The 22,409-nt window shown below is 37.2% G+C and overlaps 2 protein-coding genes across 5 annotated transcripts in view; one reads left to right on the top strand and one right to left on the bottom strand.

Annotated features, from left to right (window-relative positions):
• The window catches only part of eeig2a (EEIG family member 2a), a gene marked incomplete at its 3' end in the record, with an annotated part of 12,147 nt that extends 428 nt beyond the window's left edge, over nucleotides 1-11,719 (bottom strand). The window contains exons 1-9 of the mRNA XM_081375598.1: nucleotides 11,474-11,719; nucleotides 10,372-10,492; nucleotides 10,230-10,259; nucleotides 10,035-10,151; nucleotides 8,247-8,293; nucleotides 4,807-4,910; nucleotides 2,545-2,652; nucleotides 2,246-2,429; nucleotides 2,016-2,152 (exon numbers count right to left, since the gene is read on the bottom strand). Coding sequence (XP_081231724.1) covers nucleotides 2,016-2,152; nucleotides 2,246-2,429; nucleotides 2,545-2,652; nucleotides 4,807-4,910; nucleotides 8,247-8,293; nucleotides 10,035-10,151; nucleotides 10,230-10,259; nucleotides 10,372-10,492; nucleotides 11,474-11,619 — 994 coding nt within the window. The 5' untranslated portion in view covers nucleotides 11,620-11,719. The remainder of the gene's footprint in view (nucleotides 1-2,015; nucleotides 2,153-2,245; nucleotides 2,430-2,544; nucleotides 2,653-4,806; nucleotides 4,911-8,246; nucleotides 8,294-10,034; nucleotides 10,152-10,229; nucleotides 10,260-10,371; nucleotides 10,493-11,473) is intronic.
• A 1,287-nt stretch (nucleotides 11,720-13,006) lies between these two features.
• Nucleotides 13,007-22,409, top strand: part of gpc5c (glypican 5c) — a 121,758-nt gene continuing 112,355 nt past the window's right edge. For all 4 annotated transcript variants that reach the window (XM_081374592.1, XM_081374593.1, XM_081374591.1 and 1 more), the window contains exon 1: nucleotides 13,007-13,462. In XM_081374592.1, the coding sequence (XP_081230718.1) occupies nucleotides 13,306-13,462 (157 nt within the window). In that variant the 5' untranslated portion in view covers nucleotides 13,007-13,305. The remainder of the gene's footprint in view (nucleotides 13,463-22,409) is intronic.

The raw sequence follows: 22,409 nt of genomic DNA, 5'->3' as shown, positions 1-22,409 counted from the left end.
TGAAGCCATTCTGGTCATACACAACATTTATGTACATACGTATATAATCATCATATTACAATGATTTCTGAAGGATCACGTGACACTGAAGACTATGCTGTAATTTCAGCTTTGCCGTAACAGAAATCAATTACATTTCAAAATACATTAAAATAGAAACCAGTTAATATTACTGTTTTTACTGTATTTTTTACTAAATAAATGCAGCCTTTGAGGAGAACAAACTTATTTCGAAAGCTATATATATATATATATATATATATATATATATATATATATATTAGAAAATGGTAATACAATAAGACAAGAACTCAGAGTTGTCAAATCAGTTGGTTCAAATCACTGGTTTTGGCCAATCCTTCTGTTAGACTGTCTCACAAATGAATTATGTTGAATAGCTGTCAGCTGTTAAATTTAAGTTCAAAATTAGATAATATCAATTTAGGTCAACCAATTACCAAGCAATGCTTAATTTTGTTCAGTCTGGGGTGTAAAAAGATCGCATTAGCAATTAAAGAAAAAACACTTAAGCAAAACATGGTCAGGTCAAAGTGTCTGAATAATTTTTGGTGCCAAATCTGTATACATTTTACTGGTAGTCCACAGTTATGAAGAATTTTGGGTATAATATGTCACAGTTTACTTGCTATCCTCACTTACATAAATTAACTATAGTGTCCAGCACCCACTAGTAAAAAAAAAATATCAAACATTATATCTGGTGTATACACATATATATATATATACACACATATATTTTTATATATATATATGTGTGTGTGTGTGTGTATATATATTATATATATATATATATATATATATATATATATATATATATATAGATATAGATATAGAGAGAGAGAGAGAGAGAGAGAGAGAGAGAGAGAGAGAGAGAGAGAGAGAGAGAGAGAGAGAGAGAGAGAGAGAGAGAGAGAGAGAGAGAGAGAGAGAGAGAGAGAGAGAGAGAGAAAGAGAGAGAGAGCTCTGGTGGTTTCAGGGAAAAGTTGTTGTGGCAGCTGCAGGTTTAATGTTGCTGTCTCTGAGGTCTATCCGTGAGTCAGAGAGAGAAGAAGGGAAATTCAATCATCTATTTGTTTGAGACTGCAGTAACCATAGTAAACATTCATTTGACAAAACCACTATGTGGTGCATATTAGTGCAACTGTGCATCTGCGGTAAAACACAACTCAGAATTTCCTTATACTGAGTTTGTGTCTACTCAATGCAGTTTGCACCTACTATGGGACAGTGGACCACTCTGTGGTGTAGTGTAAAGCTCTGCACGAGCTGGTCATACACAACATGTTTTTGTGTGTGTCCATCACTGGTTGTTTCCCACAACCTGCTGTTATGGAGATCGGAATGATGTTCAAATGTAAGAAAAATATTTTCAGGGCCATTAAAAATATATTTATAGAAGTAGGCCTATTTCTGTCTTTTTATGTGCATGTGTATGTGTACCCTCCCTACCAAAACATAATGTAGCCCCAGTACCTTAAAACTCCACTTAATACTGTTCATTTTTATTTGTGTTTAATGTTACATTTTTATTTTTTTACATAAATGCTATTTTTTTGTACTTTCTATTCATCAAAGAATCCTAAAAATGTGTATCACTTTCCACAAACAACTAAGAAGCAACTGTTAATCAACATTGATAATAAGAAATGTTGCTTGAGAACCAAATCTGCATATTAGAATGATTTCTGAAGGATCATGTGACACTGAGTAATTCAGCTTTGCCATCACAGGAATACATGTCATTTTAAAATATATTAAAATAGAAAACAGTTGTCTTAAATTGTAATAATATTTCACTAAAACACTATTTTTATCAAAGAAATGCAGCTTTGGTGAACTTGGTGAGACTTTCAAAAACATAAAAAAAAAAACCTGAGCTAGTAAAATCCTTTTTTACATTAATATGGCCTCTTTAAGATCCGGACTATAAATAGTATGCATTAAGGTGCTTTGTGTATTTCAGGAAAGGTTGATCAAAGTTGTTCTAATAGTACCTTCATTACTAGAATCCAGTATGCTGTGGCTGAAGTCCTGACCCTGTAGGATCGTCTCAATGATATCATCAGCATCCACTCTGGTAGCGTCCATTCGCTTTAGCTGAGACTCAACCGAGTCCTGCTTTACAGGGTGCCTGAAATAAAAACATACACACTTTATTAATGGCTTCATTTAAATATTACTCTGAAAAACATTTTTCAGGAAGAGCTAAAGCACACATGTTTACCTGTTGGCTGTGATCCCACTGTGTGACGGTGTGGCTAAGCCCTGGGGCAAAGGTGTGCAGGACTCTCTGTCCTCACTGGGCTCTGGTAGGCTGCCAATCCCAGTGGAGGCACTTCCCGCAGACAAGTTCCTCCTATGCGAGAGCTCCGTCAGGCTGGAGGAGCATGAGTGACCTGTGCTGTAGCCTACAAGGATGTCCAGACTGATCAATATTATTGTATTAATGATATAATATTATGCAAAAAGCCAAAGTATAATAGAATAACAGAAAAGCAATACATTTGGTGTGAATGAACAGACCAGATAACTTGGACTGCTGGCTGGCGTAACTGGCGTTTCGTGAGTGTCCACACTTTCCAACTTCATCTGGAACAGAACCATGACTTAAGCCACTTTTTCCTGGGTTTTCTAGAAGATAAAATCCACTGGATTGTTAGCATCATTGTGATTGTTGATCATTGATCATTTTGGGATGGTTGAAATGCGAATTGGTCTTCTTTACTCAAGTGTAGGGATGTGCCCTGGTGATGGAAAAAATATGAGATGGGAGTAGAAATTATATTTCAATGCTTTTGCATACTCTTGCAAAAGTTTTGTGTTCTGTCGCTGTAAGACTGGGAAAACTGGAAGAACTAGAAGAGAGGGCTACTCCCTGAGAAAACAAAGGAAATTAACATTTTAACTCTCTCTTGAGAAACTAGCACCCCCATCCAAGACGCAATCACACTGAGTCACCTCAGTATTGTATTAATTTACATTTCTTTCCCTTCACTCCTTTTCCCCCATCTCTTCTCTCTCTCATGCTGAGATTACCGGAAATTCACCCAAAACTCTATATGGTTCTAGGGCTACACAATATATCGAAATTATCGTAACATCGCAAATGTATATATTGCGATATGCATATCGCAACAGCTTGCAATAACTGGGATCATGTACAAAAGACAAAGAGAAAATCACTCAGAATCAGTATAGCTTATATTTAATTCATACAGTGATAACTAAGCAGTGTTTATTTTTACATTTGATTATTCAGTTTCTGTTGTTAAATAAACCTAATGTAGGTGTTATTGATGTTAAAATAATACTTCTTATGTTTCAGTAAAACACTGCTGTTCACTTTCAGAAGTTGTAGGGATGTTTTCTTATCACAAAAAGAATGTGGAACACGTATGTTGGTTATATAATTTTAAATATTTTTTGAAGATTATTTAAGTTTACTTTACACACTTTTTAAGCATTATCGTATCGCATATCGAATATCGCATTATTTGATGAGTTATCGCATCTCGCATTTTCTTCAATATCGTGCAGCCCCACATACTACACAAGTTTGGTATCATTTGAAATGTCTCAGTGCGACTGGTACAAAGGTCTCATCCCCAAAGAAGTAAAACAAAAGGTAATAAAGTTTTTAAGAGTTTAGAGATATCTTGCTTACAGAGGAGGGTAGATCTGTCATGCAAATGGAATCCTGTCCTCATAAGGTGTAAACTGCGATTAATGCAAATTCTCATTGTTAGCACATGTTTAGGTTTCGGTCTTGGTCTGAGTATAGAAAGAAATGTCTCCGCGTGATTTTGCAGCCAGATCAGCCCTTAATGCTGAATGTCCTCGGTCGCTCAGCATTACTGTATGTATTTTTTCTAATGTCAGGTATGCATCTTTTACTCTTCATCTCTGAGCATTTGATGTTTTGTATTGATTATCTTTGAATTGATTATGTAATTAGCATGATACATTTACCTGACATAATAAATTGTTACATTTGATTTAATTCAGACTTTGAAATTATTTTCCCAAGTAGATTAAGCGAATGTGTATGTTACCGCAGATCTGCAATGGTAGTAATGGATTGAAGTCCAGTTTTGAGTGGAGCCTAGGGCACACCAACTGCGATTTTAGAGTTCCGGGTAATATTTACCACTAATTGTAATAATAACTAATTCAAGTGTACTTGGACTGCAAAGGCTAAAGAATTTCCTTTCAGAACAGCGGAATTATTTTTAGCATTATAGGGTGGTTGTGTACACACACTGCCAACACACATTTATGTTCAAACAACATGTAAAAGTGAAGTTTGCATAATAGGTGCCCTTTAATACATTTTAAATTTTAATTTATTTCTGTAATGCCAGTACATTACTCCAGTCTTCAGTCATACGATCCTTCATTCTAACATGATGATTTGCTGCTCAAGAAACATTTCTTATTATTATCAAGGTTGAACAGTTATGCCGCTTCATATTTTAGTGGAAACGGATTATTTGATGAGAAGAAAGTTCAAAAGAACAGCATTTATTTGAAGTAAAAATCTTTATATTATTCATAAATATCTTAAAAGTCACTTTTGATCAATTTAATGTGCCTTTGCTGAATAAAAGTATTATTTTTTATTTATTTAAATCTTACTTAATCTTTCAATGGTAGTTTGCCAGAGTTTCCACAAAAATTTAAAGCAGCAAAGACTGTTTTTAAAATTTATAATAATAATAATAAATGTAATGTAAAAATATATGGTAGTACATATAGGTGGTAGAGATGTGTGGATTGTCAAGGTACCTGTACAGATAAGAGTTGCTTTCTGTGTCTCTCCTCTTCTGTCCTCATGTAGACATGCATCTGTGTCTCCTGGAAAACCAATGGTCATTGATGTGGATGGAGGCCTGGAAAAATAAAGAAAATGTCAGCATTAAAAACATGTAAACATAAAAAAAAAGACGTTGTTAATATAAGATCCCATAATATAATATACAAAATAATATTCTTAACTTAAACTTAATATTTTTACAAAACATTATGAGAGCAAAATCCCATAAAAGACCCGATGGGAGTGGAAAGTTCTGTGTGTGATCCACTAACGACACACAAATTAATGAACACAGACGAAGCGGGATTATTTCCATAATGACCAACGCAATCTACCAATTAGCATCCGGTTTAAGAATTGCTTTTTTGGGTGATAAATAAAGGCACAAACACCAGTAAATTGACTAGCGTAAACCTTAGTAAATCTCATTGCATGATTCATTTAAAGTCCGCGTGAACCGGAAGTTGCAAACGACTTTTCTCCAGTGTTGTGACGCATTTCCCAGTGAAACGGAATATTGAACAGAGGGCAGGGTTTTACTCTAGCGCTCCTCCTCTCCATCTCTGCTCATAACAGACTAACGGTTTGAGGGGAGTGGTTAAGCGTTTCCCAAACCAATTCCTCAAACCTACGTCATCAGAGAAGGTCCTCCAATGCAGAGGGGAGGGGCATTTTCAGATTTTGATTAAAGATTACGAAGCCAAAAATTTTTTTTGTGTGGATTGACTTGCATGGATGAATTGTTCACCACAAAACGTTCAATTTAGGCAAACAAAGTAAATATGGTCAATTTTGATTTCATGTGGACTTTAAATACTCTCCTCCCATAAATTTTGCGTCTGAAAGGGAAACTCCAAAGTAAATCATGACAGTAGTTTTTTAACACCAAAAGAGGGTTTTCGTTGATGCAAGCGTGGTAGATATTTAAAGACCACCTGTCAGTCTGAATCAAAAGAGCCCATCCCTGAGTCTCTATGTTGTTCTGATGCAGAGACACAGACAATTAATTTTATTATATGGTTGCTAGGGTGCTCTAAATGGTTGCTAGGATAGACAGTTGCCAGGGTGATATTTAAAGACTACTTGCCAGTCTGAGTCAAAAGAGACCACCCACTTGTCTGTACAATGTTCTGATCCAAAGATCTCACATCTTTTTTCAATATAAAATCTATGGGTGGTTGCTAGGGTGCTATAACTGGTTGCTAGTATAACTAGCTACAAAAGCTTAAATGTAACTATATATTGGCTGCTTGCTAAGTCTAGTCAAATGAGCCCACCACAAATTGGCATTCTTATGCGGAGATACAATCTCACAGATTTATGGCCAATGTATACCTATGGGATTTTATTTCGCCCACTTTTTTTGCCCGCCGGACGAACATTGTACGACCAATTAACTCATAGCACACCTCTCCTCAATAAGCCACATGATTTGACACCTCATACATGGGTCTACAATAAATGGTGCGGGACGAGTTTTGTCCAAAATAATAATAATAAGCAAGAGGAATAACAATAGTGATGCAAATACCACTAATAAGATGTTTTAATCCGATGTTTCAAGACAATGAATAAAACATAAATAAGAATAACATTTATAGAATAAAACTTTTGATACTTTAAGATATTTTCGCATCTTCTGAAGCTCAAAATCTCCAATTCGTTTAACTAAACAGCATGTAACTGCATTTAAAAGTATGGAAATATTCAAATTTCTCCAGTGTTAAGTATAGGGAACAAATAATCTATAAACCACTGATTTTAGAAGAATATTAATCTATTAAGTACTAATCTGGAATGTCAATGGTTTTAGTGCCTCTAAAACTGACAGTGACATAAAACAATGACGTACCAGCCAGAGCTAAAAGCACTTCAGGCGCAGTATGAGCACTCCCACACACACACGATCACACCTCTGATGCCTCTCATAAACACATACTCACAGGGAAACACCACCAAACACTTTGATTTATGAGTGCGTATGACTATTTTTGAGGAATGATACAACTCTCACTGAAGCACATTTCAAGTGGGTAAATATATTTTATATCAGGTTAATGACATTTTCTATGGCCTAACCCAACCCTTACCCCTAAACCTACCCATCACAGAAACATGTTTGGCCCAATTTCTTTTAAACTAGTAGGACCAGTAAAATTTTAAACGTTTAAAAAATAAAACCGTTTATTTGACTGTGTGCCAGCTCGCTTGCATAACAGGAAGCACATCTTTCAATGTGTCTGGGTGCTGTGTGAGGTGAGGTGATACATTTATCTCCCACTAAATGTCAGCTATTTCAACATACACGCAAACGCATTCCGCACAATTACACCGATCTGAAACCATACCAAATGTAGTGCTTCAAGTCTATTTAAGCAGAATCAGATAAGCATTAAGAGATAAAGCATTGAAATAAAGAAAACTTCAAAACAAAGAAGTTAATTATTGACATTACAAATAATAAATGTAATTTTATATTACAAACAACCTTGCCATTACCAGTGTTGAATAACATTTAATAACAATAACATTTAACACAAGAAACATTTCTTATTGTTATCAATGTTAAAAACAGTTGTGCTGCTTAATTTTTGTGGAAACCGTGATACTTCTTTCAGAATTCTTTCATGAATAAGAAGTTAAAAAGAACAGCATTTACTGTCACTTTTGATCAATTTAATAATAAAAGTTAATATTATTTTAACATTATAATTAATATCTTAAAGACCCCAAACCGTTGAACGGTACAGGAAACCTGCCACCTTAACTAATTTTCCGAGGTTTTAGGCTGCAGACGCAAAGAAAAAAAAAAACACCTGTGTGTTTGGCTAAAAGCTCCCGGAAGTGTGGTTGAATCAGACTTCCTGTGTTCATGCGGTCCCAGACATTGGTGTCAGACAAAACATATTTCACTGCGGAAGAACACTGGCGCAAACTCACATACTGGCATCTGCACACGACAGCATCAAAGCATCACGACAGCTGTGCCTGAATTGTCACATCAACAAGGTCATTCTAAGCCGCTGGGTTCCTCAATGTAATATCAGTAATATCTTGTTGAAAAGACCAGTTTAGACCAGTATGAATTTCATGCTGGTTTGGCACTGATCTAACTGGGTTAACAGCAAATCTCCACCAGGTGTGCGTTTCCCATTGCCAACTATGGTCGCAAGTTCCATCGTTACCAACAGAGTTCAATGGAACCTGCGACCATAGTAGGCTAACGATGATTTTGGGAAACGCACCCCAGCATGGTCTTTTTGTCTCATTCATTACGCCTTGTTAAACCAGGTGGTCCGAAGCTGAGGAAAAGCATCCAAAACATATGCTGGTCTTTTCAAAAGGATGAAGACAGATTCTGATTTGAATATGAAATTCCACATTTTCAAATTTAAACTAAGGGACAACTTACGTTTTAAAGCAGGGATCACCCGACATTAGCTGCATATTGATTATCACCTAGAAAAAGAGAGACAGGTGGTGAGTAGTTATGCACATAATAGATTTAGCAGATTGAATATTTAATTACTACCCATTACCCACTAAAAACATCAAATACTGGAGTATTGTGTGATAAATTGTATTTTCATGAAGGATATAGTCATGGCTCTAATATCTGATTGGATGAGCCATGTTTGAAGCTACTGTAAAATAGCCCAGATATACATTATATACATTCATACATTAATGAATGAACATAAATATATTGTACAAACTAAAGTTGACACTGTTTTCTAAAAGCAATAAACACAGAGCTTAGTCAAGGGGGTTTAAGATTCTATGTTTTGCATAATTCCTATGCAATAGAGGTATTATTTTTTCACTACTGATACAGATTGCTATTATGTTGAAAGTGCACAACGTGGGAGTAGATAAACAAAACAGTCTTTATTAAAGGAGAACTCCGGTCAATTTTAACAATAGTAATCGATTGTCGAGTTCACGCGCATAGGTTTAGTTACCTATGATCACGCGCGTGAACTCGGCAATCGATTACTTTGGACTTCAACCGAAAACAGGATGTAAATACAGGTATTTGCGCTGGCTTAAATAACATCATTTTTATCCATTTCTTTCACATCTACTGCAGTCAGATTCACCCGTGATCACTCTGAAGGAATCACTCACATGACCTGTGCACTTGTAATGACACATCAAGGATGTTAAGAGGCTAAAAGCAGGTTTAAATATTGCCCCATTGAAGTCAACAGGGTGCAAATTTTAAAAAGAGGATAACACGGTGTAGGCAACACCGATTTTTGTCGTTGTTCTCTGTATTGACAGCACTCCAAATTGACAAAAAAATGAGTGATGTTAAAATTGACCGGAGTTCTCCTTTAATATCCACCAACTAAAATTTAGAAGATAACAGAAACACAGCCACTTAACATCGACGATAACGGACAAATTAAATAGGGAAACCAAGGGCTTAAATACAAGGAACAAACAAAGGGAACTAGAATAATAGTGATTAACCATAGCAACAAACAAGAGCATGAATGAGTAACCTAATTTTGGGAACAGAGCAAACAGAGAAAAAATGAAACTAAAACAGAACATTCATGTACCAAACATGTGAACCACTGTTGGGTGGTAATTCATTTTTAAGGGCCCAACAAATGGTACCATTTACCAGCAAACCCAATACGAAAAAAAAAAAGTAGAAAATTTCAACAAGGAACTTCCTACATACATAATAAACTTGGCTTCTATAATAATTATGGCAGCATGTATGTTTCCAACTGTTGGACTGCAGTGATGCAAGTTCAAAGGTGTGCATGGATCTCTACAGATATAAAAGTGAAGGCCTGTGGTATTTAGTTTGCTCTCCGAACAGCTTTAGGCGGAGGTGGAAGGATACAGGGCTGTGGAATTCTGGGGGCGCTGTGAACAGCTCTAGGCATAGGTGGGGGTTGTGGATTGGAAAACACAGCTCAACACAGGCCGGAGCATGCCACACATAACCCACATGAAACGGAACATAAAGTAACACAACACCGCACACACATCTGAGAGGACCCGCCCCCTAGCAACTGCATATTTATGATATAAATAAACGAAAGGATACAATATAGAGAGCATGTGATCTCAAGACCAAGAGGGCAACTGTCTCAAAATCTCTGTGTTTGCATCTTCATTATAAAGTTGTCCTAATATATATAGTATATGCATATGTGTGTATGTGTGTGTGTCTTTATACCTTCAGTATAGAGTTGTCCTGACGTGTGTTTTTGGTGTTGTATCCCTCCAATAGACAGCGCCGTGTGGTGCTTCCTGAACCGGCAAACTCAGCCAAGTTCAAATCAGCAAAACCAAGCTGTGACACACACATCGTATCAGTGCCAGTGATCTGACAAGAAAACGTTGCCATAATCCACGGATAAACAGAGCTTACCTTTGCAAATGTCTTCCCACCTTTCAGCTCCTTCATAAAAGAACACACCAAAATTTATCCAATCCAACAGAAACACAGAAAAGAACGAAAGTGTTTATTCTTAGAGCCCAATTTAAGAATCGGAACAATCGTTAAATCGTACCTTTCTTACAGATATCCGAAAAACACAAGGTTCCAGCACCCCTGTCCCAGCATTAGCACACAACTTGCATAAGAAGGAGAATCTTTTCTTCCATTTAACGCAATTCACCAGAACTGGCTCTCTGCAGAAGAAACCACAAGAAAAATAGTGAGACGTATAACACGATAAAACAATAGAACTACAGATAAATAGAAGGATAGATAGGTGGATGCATGGATGGATAGACAAACAAACAGGCAGAAGGATAGACAGACAGGAGGAAGGATAGATAGATAGATCTGCACAAGGAAATCTCTATACGCCACATCATTACCCCTGTGTTATTAGGGAAAGTGATTTAGAAAAAGTATTTTATAATAAAGTCTTCAAGCAGGGGAAGGATTAGCTTGTTACAGTGTATGTTAAGTCATATTTGTTCTGGTTGTGAAAGACTATACATTGTGTAATGAATATTTCGTTATAATGCTTCCTGCAGCAGTTTTTCTCACTGACTTTGTACCGTTCTGGCAATTTCCCGGCAATTTGCCGGGATCATCCCGCTGTGTGAAAGGGGCTTATGTGTCAGTGTTGTACTGTACTCATTCAAAAGGCTCTTCCCTTGTTTGTCCTGAAAACACAGTAACACTAATGCCAAGGTAATGAAGTAAACCTTCATGTGCAGTGTTCAAAAGGAGGAACGTCTGGCATTCCGACAGATATGGAATGTTACCATTCTGTAAAATGCACACTGTTGCTATAGCAAGTCCAGCCTTGACGGTTAGAGGAAGGAAAGGAATTGCTAATCAGACACTGCCTACTTTTGTCGACCTGTTGAGTTCCACGTTGAACATGTAGAACTCTTATACCCCCTGCCACATGTTTCTCTATTCAAAATGATCTATTCTACATTGCTTTTTTAATATCTCGATATTAATCAGGCAAGCTAATAAAAATATTATTTTTAATATTAAAAGCAACTCTCTTCTTAAGCACTCATAACATACAATATATTATACAGACTCATAACCAAATGTATTATTTTACATTATTATTATATTTTATAGATAAATAACTGTTGTCACTTAAAATAATAAAAATCAATCATGTCTTGCGATTGTCTCACCTCGAAGACTCCTCTGAAAAGCCACCGTCCGTCAGTCGAACCTTGCAGAACAGAACTCCATTCACAAACGGGACAGATGACAGCTCCTCCAGCTCCACGTCCACTTTAAACTTAAACCTTTTCTTTTTCATCATGATGAACGCCATTAATCAAATATGCGAAGGACGACAGCTTTTCTGCTTCACTCCTGGAAAAGGTTTTTAAAGAGAGGAACACACACTCTTTGAAGGGCGAGTTGAATGCATGAGTCAGTGTGCGTGCGAGACGATAGTTTTTTAAATGACGCTGTGTGAACTGCGTCGAAATGACAACTGACGACACTTTAAAATAAAAGTCCTGCCAAAAGGTTTCATAGACAGAATAAATAACAATATTTATTTGTAATATTTTTATTATTTATATGTAAAATAATGTTTTAGCAATTACATGCAACTTATTTTTCAAGTTAAGTTACGTGTGTCAATGCACAATGCATGAAGTATATGAGGAAAAGAGACTGCTGGAGTTAATAATATATAATAAATGAATATATAAATGGAGTTTGCACAAAGCATATTTAATTATTAACAAACAAAACAAACAAACAAACAAACACATGAATGTTGTATTATACAGGTTGCATTATTGTGCATTTGATGTGTAACATACAACTGTATTGATTACGAAATCAACTTTCTGGTTGAGAAAAAAAAAAAAACTTTTTGTTTGAGAGTAGAAGTGAGCAAACTGGTTGCCCGGCAGAGGGAGACAACTCATCACGAAAGCATAGACTTTACGTTAAGTGTTCTGGTTCTAACCTGTGAACATTCAGATTACACCGTCGTAATCAGACACAACCCCCTTTTTTATATATTAGAAATAAAAATGTTTAAGCGGGTGATTTTATTTGTAAATAAAGGGTGGGTTTGACACAACTAGGATTATACAGTACAGTGTTGTTGTGGGCATGAACAACATTAGCAGGTAAAAACGAAAATGACTTGGTTAAACTTCCATGACCAATAATTAGAAACAATTATCAGCCAATCAGAAGCGTTGTGACTAGCGCTTACTTCCTCTCTGTAGCAGCCTCGTTGGCGCAGTAGGCAGCGCGTCAGTCTCATAATCTGAAGGTCGTGAGTTCGAGCCTCACACGGGGCAGCCAGTGTTTTGTCATGATTTTGGAATTACCGAGTTGATATAAATAAGATTGTAAACATTGCACTGATTATATTTGGCCATTTCAATAATTACATTAGATCATGTAAGGAAGCTTTGGCAATATTATACAATATAAAGTACCTTGAGACTGGAAAAAAAACATCTGAAAGCGAAAGGGAATATAGCCTATATCAATTTTTATATTTCTAGACTTTTTATTATTATTTTATAAGTAAAATGTATGTTTATATATATATTTGCCTTATCTCTTACAAACTCTATTCCCCCCCTTGAAGTAGGCTACTAAGTACTTGAGATGCTTTTGAAATATTGTAAATTCTGACAGTTATGCAGTAGACGAAATTTTTGTTGACTCTGTGTGTGTGTGTGTGTGAGAGAGAGAGAGAGAGAGAGAGAGAGAGAGAGAGAGAGAGAGAGAGAGAGAGAGAGAGAGAGAGATTTCTGAATGATTCCACATGCTGAATGAATTCAGTGACACTCTCAGTGAACGGGACGCAGGGGCGCTTGTTTTCCCGTCTCGGTCTGGGAAGGAAGGACTCATCCAGCCGGTGCAGCATGTGAAAGTCCAACACGGGCGACTTTCTCCTCTTTTCTTTTTACACATTTTGCAGCCAGTTTCTGATCAGAGATAAGCAATTCCACCGCACTGATTTCTCCACTGAAATGCCGTCATGTCACGCGTGAATGTCAGCTGGATTATTGCGGTGCTCGCGGTGGAGCTCGCGACACTGTCCGCCGCGCGCGCTCACAGCTGTCACGAGGTGAAAACGGCGTTTCAGGTGCGTCAGATCGGCCAGCTGAAATGGGTGCCGGAAACACCTGCTACAGGTGAGTGTGAACGCAATGACTGTGACGAAACTGTCTCTATGTTTTATATGGATGTTCCTGCTTTGAATTTTACATGGTAAAGAGTTGCCGCCGAAAATATCAGTTATTCTTCTTCATCTGCTTGTTTTGTAAAATCATATGTAGCCATAACCGACATGATTTTCCTCAGAGTTAGAAACTCTTTGAATCTTTATGTCATTTATTTAGCCTAACGTTACTTGCTTTGACCAGTGTTTTTGAAGCAACAATATCTGTGATTAATTAGGTATTTTGGCAGAAATAGATTAGGCCTACTGTATGGGTAGGCTAATTACTATGGTAAATATTTGTATTGTGGTGAGCAACCAGGTGCTGTGGTTGCTATATTGATTCTTTGAATTCCCATAGTGTGCTCTATTGATGAAGGGCATTCTTAAGGTATCCTTTGACCCTGACAACCTCACATTATTTGTGCATGGGAAATTCTTAAACAAGTGCAATTTACCCACAAGGAACTTTAAAGGTTGTGTCTCAAACTGCATTTGTTGCACTACTCGTCCGTTTCTACTGCTGTCAAATCGGTTCCTGAGTTACTGAAATATGCCCATGCTAAAAATTCCCACAGTGCCCTGTTAAAAACCATCAGCTGCTCACTGTATTTACTTACTAGAAATGTTATCATGTCTCTGCATGTTTCATGGTGTCTCTGAACTTTTAACAGCTCACATGAAGTTGCATGATAAAAAAAGAAAAGAAAAGAAATTTCATGTAGAGTCAAGTTTTTCAAATATATTATAATCAATATATTCATCAGCCTTATTACTGGAATTCAAGTGGAATGTTTTCTTCTTTCTTCATTTTGTTGCTCCTGACAGGAAAATGTCATTTCCATTTAATAGGTTTTACAAGTTTATTGACTGATTTTCCTACCCACAAAGTCAATGTTAATGCCCAAGTGTGCTGTAAGGCTCTCGACTCTGCACTGTAAATAGTATGTCTTGGTAAACTTCAGACAAGGATCGTGTCAGGTTAAGGGAATCAGTGTTGACAGATGTATTCAGCCAGCTGCTTTGACACATGACTCAGCGGACAGGAGTGAGCCTTGGTGGAATGACATCGGTCGAGCTCACCGGTTACAAATACTCAGGGCCAAAGTTCTCACGGTGCACAAACTCACAGCCAAGTCCGGTTCTCCAATGACAGGGATGCCCGTCCTGCTCCTAGAGATCAACCTACCTGCGTAGTTTAGTAATTAAATACTAATCGTACACACTTGAACCAGGTGATCGAGGTATTAAGGTGGCTGCTGAAATAGAAGCCAACTGCCTTGATAGCTTGTCAGTAATTTGCTTGACAGTAGGTGTATGCCAGTCAATCGTTTTTCCATCCATCCATCCATCCATCCATCCATCCATCCATCCATCCATCCATCCATCCATCCATCCATCCATCCATCCATCCATCCATCCATCCATCCATCCATCCATCCATCCATCCATCCATCCATCCATCCATCCATCCATCCATCCATCCATCCATCCATCATTATCACTTTATCTGTTGATCTGTCTGTTGTTCTATTCGTCTATCCATATATCTGTCTCTGTTCATTTTGTCTATCGTTTTATCATCCATCCATCCATCCATCCATCCATCCATCCATCCATCCATCCATCCATCCATCCATCCATCCATCCATCCATCCATCCATCCATCCATCCATCCATCCATCCATCCATCATTGTCACTTTATCTGTTGATCTGTCTGTTGTTCTATTCGTCTATCCATATATCTGTCTCTGTTCATTCTGTCTATCGTTTTATCATCCATCCATCCATGTCACTTTATCTGTCGTTCTATCTGTCTGTCTATCCATATATCTGTTTGTCTATCTGTTATTCATTCTGTCCATTCATGCGTCCGTCCATCCATCCGTCCATCCGTGTAATTAATTTTATAATTCTGTTGATCTATCGCTCTGTCTTTTATTGTTTGTCTGTGTCTTTTTAAACTTTTTTTCCTTCAACTTTCAAATAACATTTAAGATTTTTCATGAAAAACATATCTTTTCCTTAAGCACTTAATTAGATTACATTACATTTTAAAACACTTGCAATCAAACTACAGTTACTTTTTTATTTATTACATGTTGTTCTCACAATGGCATGTAAATTATTTATAAATATAAATTTATCTTTAAAATTTTCCTTTATAAAAAGCCTACTGCTTATACGTTCAGAAGGTCTTCCAGGTTTGTTGAACTGCACACGCAGACCAGCCACTAGTCATGAGCATTTGATCACTGGATTTACAGAAGTCATTTCATCGTAAGAAGTGTTTTCTAAACTTTGCAACAATGCATATAATCAACTACTGACAAACACATTAATTATCATTTGAATTATCACTCAGTGAGTCATTTAACAATGTGTTACTGTCTTTGGAAGGCTTTTGTCTTTCAGACACATTAAAATTTACACTGTTATGTCATTTCATATTTACATGCAATGCAGGGATTCCCCAACTTTTTTGTCAGCTGAACCTCTTTAACCTAATATATTTACTTGAAGTACCCCCTGAGATTTAGTTAGGTCAATGATAAAATTGAATCAATAGTTCACTGTTGTCTGATGTCAGTTTATGGTCACATGACATGCAGGTAAATAAATAAAAAATGTTAAGAATCTTTTTTAGTAAGTGCTCATTAAACTCACGAACCCCCTGCAGTTCCATCACACGCCTCGGCCTGGGAAACCCTAACGTAAAATATTATTTAATGCACTTCATGTTGTTGCTAGCAAAGAATGGAATATATATTCTTTCTCTTTGTATTTTTATATCAATATGGTACAAGATTATTCAAATCAATATGATGAACAAGTTAGGTCAAAAGTAATCTAAAAGTAATCTTACCTTAAATGTGCAATGTGATGCATTATGTTACTGTAACTATAATTTTTTGTCATATAATTTGGAATCTATAACTGATTACAATTTGTAAGTAATCTACCCAGCACTGGTGATGAGTAAGGTCTCGATGTGCAGAAGAATTTCGAGCATTTATGAGAGTCTTAATGAGTCTGGTCTCTCAGTGGACACCTTGTGCTCTGGTACAATTTCTCCTGTTTATTTGACTGAATGCTGATTTGTAGACTTAGCATTGAAAATCGTTCCTCTGGGAGCCAAGACCATACCACAGCAAAACCATAATTACAATATATCTCAGTTTAGCGCTATGAGTTTCTCCTATGAGCAGAGTCTTAGAACGTAGAACTCTCAGATGAAGCTTTGTGCTGCCAAAAAATGAACATTGATATTGTTGAATAGTTCATACAAAATGCTGTCATCATTTACTTACCCTCATGTCAAGTCAAGTCACATTTTTTTATATAGCGCTTTTTACAATACAGATTGTTTCAAAGCAACTCTACAGAGATAACAGGAAAATAATGCAACAAAGTTTGTTTCCAGAAGAAAACAGCGTCACAGTCCAGTTCAGTGATGTTTTTATTTTTGTTCCATCCATCCATCCATCCATCCATCCATCCATCCATCCATCCATCCATCCATCCATCCATCCATCCATCCATCCATCCATCCATCCATCCATCCATCCATCCATCCATCCATCCATCCATCCATCCATCCATCCATCCATCCATCCATCCATCCATCCATCCATCCATCCATCCATCCATCCATCCATGGTCACACACATCTTCACGTGATGCAAATTCGCAGGTCAGAGTTCACCAAACTTGAACTTTGGCACGCAGCGAAATGCGAAACCTTTCGCATGAGCTTCCGTTTCCGGTCTGACGCATTCATATGCGTATGAATGGAAGTCAGTGGAACAAAAAGTGTAGTGACCGCCCCTTTAATGCTGCAGAGGGTTGAAATCTGGGTTCGCTCCCTCTCTTCAGAAGCGCTGACAGGATCTGAGGGCATGAGAATCACTGTATGTTCTCAGATCAGATGCCAAGCAAAGCAGCTCCTGAATCTCCACCTCTGAAACCCAGGCTCTTTTTCAAAAATGGCTGTGTTCATAACTAATCCCGTGAGTCTTTGAGCATGGATATTCAAGAGTTTTCAGGACCTTGTGTATGTTTGTGTGATGATTTTCTTATAACCAGCTTCAGGTCTATATCTTCTGTTTGTGCGTGTGTGTGTGTTAATTAAAATGAAACAAAAATGACCTTTTTCTCCTCAGGCATGATGCTACTTTAGATGAGCCTTTAAAAAGAGGAAGGGTTAAGGAAGTGTTAATTATGACTCGTTTAATGAAATGAAGCAAGCAGCAATCAAATATTTAAAGGACAGTCAGTCCTACACTCCACACCATTAAATCTTGCTAATCCAGGCCTAATTAATCAGTATTGGATTTCCAGCCATTCTGTTGGGTCAAAAGTTCTTTAGTTAATTAAGTTGCAGAGACCTTTATCTGTCTAGTGGGTTAAGCCATTCGGAGGTTTGTTAGCCAGTCAGTTACGGCAGTCTGACTTGCCTCTTGTCTGCTGCATTGTTTTATAATTATCTAGATGGATTATTTGCTGAGTTAGAGCTTCAGCCTGGTCTCAACAGCTACACAATATTACTGCCTTGTCTATTTATGGTTCCAGAAGTTGCTCACCCATGTGTATCCAAGTTAAATTTATTAGGTAACGATATTTCTAATATCTGATAATTTTATAGTTTTTTAGCTGAGGATTTACATATTTTTTTAAATATATTTGTATAATGTAAAACATATACTTTTTTGTTTTTATGTTTTTCCATTTTTTTCTTCTTCTGTAGTCTCCAGAAACTAAATGTGACTGGAATGTAAACAGCAAAGCCACATTGGCTTAAATTAACCTGGCTTGAATATCCCCACCACCACTAATTTTTTTATACTTGTTTGGTACATCAAATGCTTTTTTTGATGGGGACTTTTGAGGTAAACGCTGTTCTATGATGAAAGGTGTAGAACAGCCATGCATTCATGCTTTGAATCTCTGGCATGAGAAGAAAGACCAAACGTCTTTGAATATTTACTCTTCTTCAGACTTTAACACCTGCAGGCCCTCCCCTTAGTCTCTCTGCCCTCAGCAAAACACCCTTTTAGTGCATCCAGAACCCTGTATGCTAATGCCAAATCATGTTGGTATTTGCATAGCAGATATAATGTGGTGTAATACATAAAAATTTGGGCTGGTAACCAGAAAGTTTTTGGTTCAAGCACTGTGAGGGCTGAGCCATGACCATTGTGTCCTTAAGTTGCTTTAGATACACCAGTCTTACATGCCTTTACCTTTTTGTTCATGTTTTTTGCTTGTACTGTATTATTACAGTCTCCATTCATTTACATTTATGCACTTGGCAGATGCTTTTATTTAAAGCATCTTACATTGCAGTCAAGGTATACATTTTATTAACTCATGAATTCTTTGGGAATCGAGCCCATGACTTTTGCATTGCTAGCACCATGCTGTACTGTTTGAGCTACAAGAGTACAGTCAGTACTTGGTGGGGTTGTTTGTTCCAGAAAATCCCCCATTTACCAGTTCAACATGTCTAGTTCTGTCTTTGAGTCCCGGTAAGAACTGATCTCAGTCTCCCCCTGATCTTCTTATGTGTCTGACTTGCTATCACAGACTTTAATTGGATTGGAGGTCCTGGCTTGTTTTTCCCCCCGTTCCTCTCTCACCTTCAGCTTTGCAGAGTACTCAAGTGGAGTGTCCAAATTAGGGTCCACTTATTTTATGGATATTTGATGTATAAGTATACTTATTTGAAGCTACATAGAGGTGTATTATGAGAAACATTCTCCTGGATGGTTTGGGCTTCAATTGTTTGCAATTACGTGCCTTTAACTGAGAGGTTATGTTCAAACCCTAAGGGAAAATTTTTGAGTATCCATTGCATCTTTTAGCACTTAAGCAATACGGCTCAACAATAAGGATCAACCGATTGTGAAAATTTCAGCCCAGTGCTGCACTGCTACTGAAACTTTTACATGAATTGATCTTGTTTTGCACACCAAAGTGTATTAAAATGTTTTATGTGATGTTCTCGTAGTTGCAAATTGTGCTGATTTGTCAGCTAATGTTTTCTAGTTGGAAAACATAGATAATGTTTTATTGAAATTTGGATTGTGTTTCTATTTTATTATTAAAATATGCAATATTTTATTTTTATTCATAACATAGCAAATATGAAATGTATAGCAAAAAAGCTTTTAATTTAGCTTTTAAAGTTATAAAGAAATGTCAAAATTATTGTTTCAAAGTATATTAAAAGTGGACCAAAGGTTCATATTACTGTGAATCTGTGGTTTCTCCATCTTTTGAGTCTGATACAAAAATTCCTGGTATGTTTTAAGGGCTGGCCCAGGTCAAGGGGGAAATATATCTGCCATGTTTGAACTGTTGAGGCCAGATAAGGATATTCCTGCTGTTTTGAACCAACTCCAAGTACTTAACCAAGTTAAATTTATTAGGTAATGATACTTCTAATATCTGATAATTTTATAGTTTTTTTTAGCTGAGGATTTTTTAGCTGAGTATATACTGGTGTGTGGTGTATATACTTAAGCACCAAAGTACCCTCTGGTGTTATTTTTTTATTTCAGTGAAATGGACTATATTTTAGTTCGATCATGTTTTTCATTCCTCTCTTACATTCAGCATCACAGAGTACTCAAGTGGAGAGCCCAAATTACACCTTATTCCTGAATCTTGCCTCACACGCCTTCACATTTTTGTTAATGTTTTCTTTTTGCTTGTACTGTAGGTGTAGTATTACAGTATTGCATATTTTATGTTACTAAATTATATTTATGGTATAGTTATGATCCATTTATTACCTGTCAACTTAAAATGTTGTAAACCTTGAAGGCTTTGGAGCACAGACTTAAGTTTGGTCTCTTCTTGGCAGATTATTGCTAAAGTGAATTTCTTTTCATATGAAATGTACATTTTCCAAAGCAAGTTTTACTTTAAAACTGTGAGAAGATCAAAACCATGAATCTAAACAAGTTGTGTTCCAAATTTGAGGTTGATATGTCAAAAAAATTAGCTTTCGGTAAGATTTTGTTTGTGCGCAGAAACCAAACGCTTCCACTAGATGAAATTCACTTCCCGTTCGTTTACAATGTAGTCATTTAACAAATTTCGAATCATGTCCATTATTTTTTTTTTTCACACAGCAAGTGCCAAAACCTTTTCCAAGTTTTGTGCCATTCCGATGAAGTAAAAAATTCTAAAAAAAAAAAAAAAAAAAAATGTTTTTTGATCGAACAGCAACAGAGGGTTGAGACTGGAATTCAGGAACCAGTTTATATTTGAGGTGGTGTGTTCTCTAATGCTGGGTACACACCAAAAGATAATCAGGCTGATTTTGGGCCGATTTCCCCCCCTTCCGACAATCCTAGCTATGTCCTGATTATCTTGATTGTTCTACAGATTATCTTATCAGATTTTCCCTTGGTGTAAGGTGTGTTAAGAGTGTCCTAACCTGATCGGAAGAACGTCGGAGCCGCCCGATCGCGAATCGTAAATATCCAACGTTTAATATTTACGATCAGAAATCCTGATGTGTGGGGGGAACCCCGAGGACAAACGTGTGCACACTCTCGAGATTATCACGTGAAACGAAACAATATCCAATCAGAAAGCGAGATGATGGAAGACGGAAGCATAACAAACACAGTCATGGTGCAGCACAAAGTGAAATTGATGTGGACAGCAGAGATGGAGGATCAGCTTGTTGATTCGTGGCAACAGCACAAATGTTTATACAACGTGTTGTGTAAAACCTTTCCAAACACTATCATCGCAATTTCTTCCTGCATATCGTTCACCATGCTTATTCTGAGGTCTCGCGAGATTTTGCGAGATTTCCTGTGTTCACAGTCCAGACTCTGGTTGAAAATCTGTTTGTGTGTGGAGTGCTGTCTTTGCCACCACACACTATAGGAGCAAAACGGTTAAATCTAGGATTTTTTATCCTCATGTTTGTGGTCTATCACATTTTGAAAATCTTATAAGATGTAAAAAATCTTTTGGTGTGTACCCAGCATAAATTATTAACTTCGTATTCATGTGGAGTGCTTTGTGTGTGTTGAAGGCCATGAGCACTTGTGCCCATGGTCCTAGTGGTCAGTTTGACAACTGCATTTTGTGGTGATCGTAGCTCCTGTCTAGTTTGACCACAGATTTGACTTTAACTTAACTTGGACTCTTGTCTGTGAATCACTTTGAGGTTCCACACTTTTGCCTCTTCTTCTGATTTCAGCCCAATCCGCCAGCTTTTCCTCTGCATCAGCTTTTCACTCTCTTACTGTGGGCGCAAATGCCAGCCAGCGCTCCACAAAGCCAAACACTGGAGCCGCACGCCTGTGGCTTTGAGAAATGCAGGTGTGCTGCCCAGGTCTTTAGAGAGATGTTTTCTTTCCACATGGTTCATCCCAAAAACAGCACATCAGTTGTGGGTAAATATCCTGCTGGTTCCAGCATATGCCAGCACTTCAAAGCAGCGAGAGCTTCCTCAGAAGAACTTGGGGGGAGCCAGGGGTTAAATCAGTTGGGTTGCCGTCTACTTTAATGACTTTCCTTTCCTATAAATTGCTTCTGCACTTCAAGCATCAGGAAATTGCTTAAGTCTTCTTAACCTAAATAAACCATAACATTTTCATTCCATATACTGAAGATGTCATGTTTGGGTTCTGCACAACTCGTTCTGGTTTACCAGTAGTCGGAATTTTGGTCATTGGTAGTCATTGTGATGTTACAAAAAAGGACGGAATAAAGACTTAATCCAGCCAATCAAATGAATGGTTTTTGTCACCTGAAGGTGATTATGGGATCAGGTTGGCTAAGTTTGAACCCCAGAATAAGGAAGTGTCCACTCAGGCAGAACCACAGACTCCTGCTGAGGTCCTAATTTACTCACCAGGGGCTGAATTCATTCCCTCATCTCTTAATTAAG

Source organism: Scardinius erythrophthalmus (genome assembly GCF_964197995.2).
Source record: "Scardinius erythrophthalmus genome assembly, chromosome: 9".
Classification (NCBI taxonomy): domain Eukaryota; kingdom Metazoa; phylum Chordata; class Actinopteri; order Cypriniformes; family Leuciscidae; genus Scardinius; species Scardinius erythrophthalmus.
Note: the sequence above shows the minus strand (reverse complement) of the source record. Positions and strands in the feature narration are given on the sequence as shown.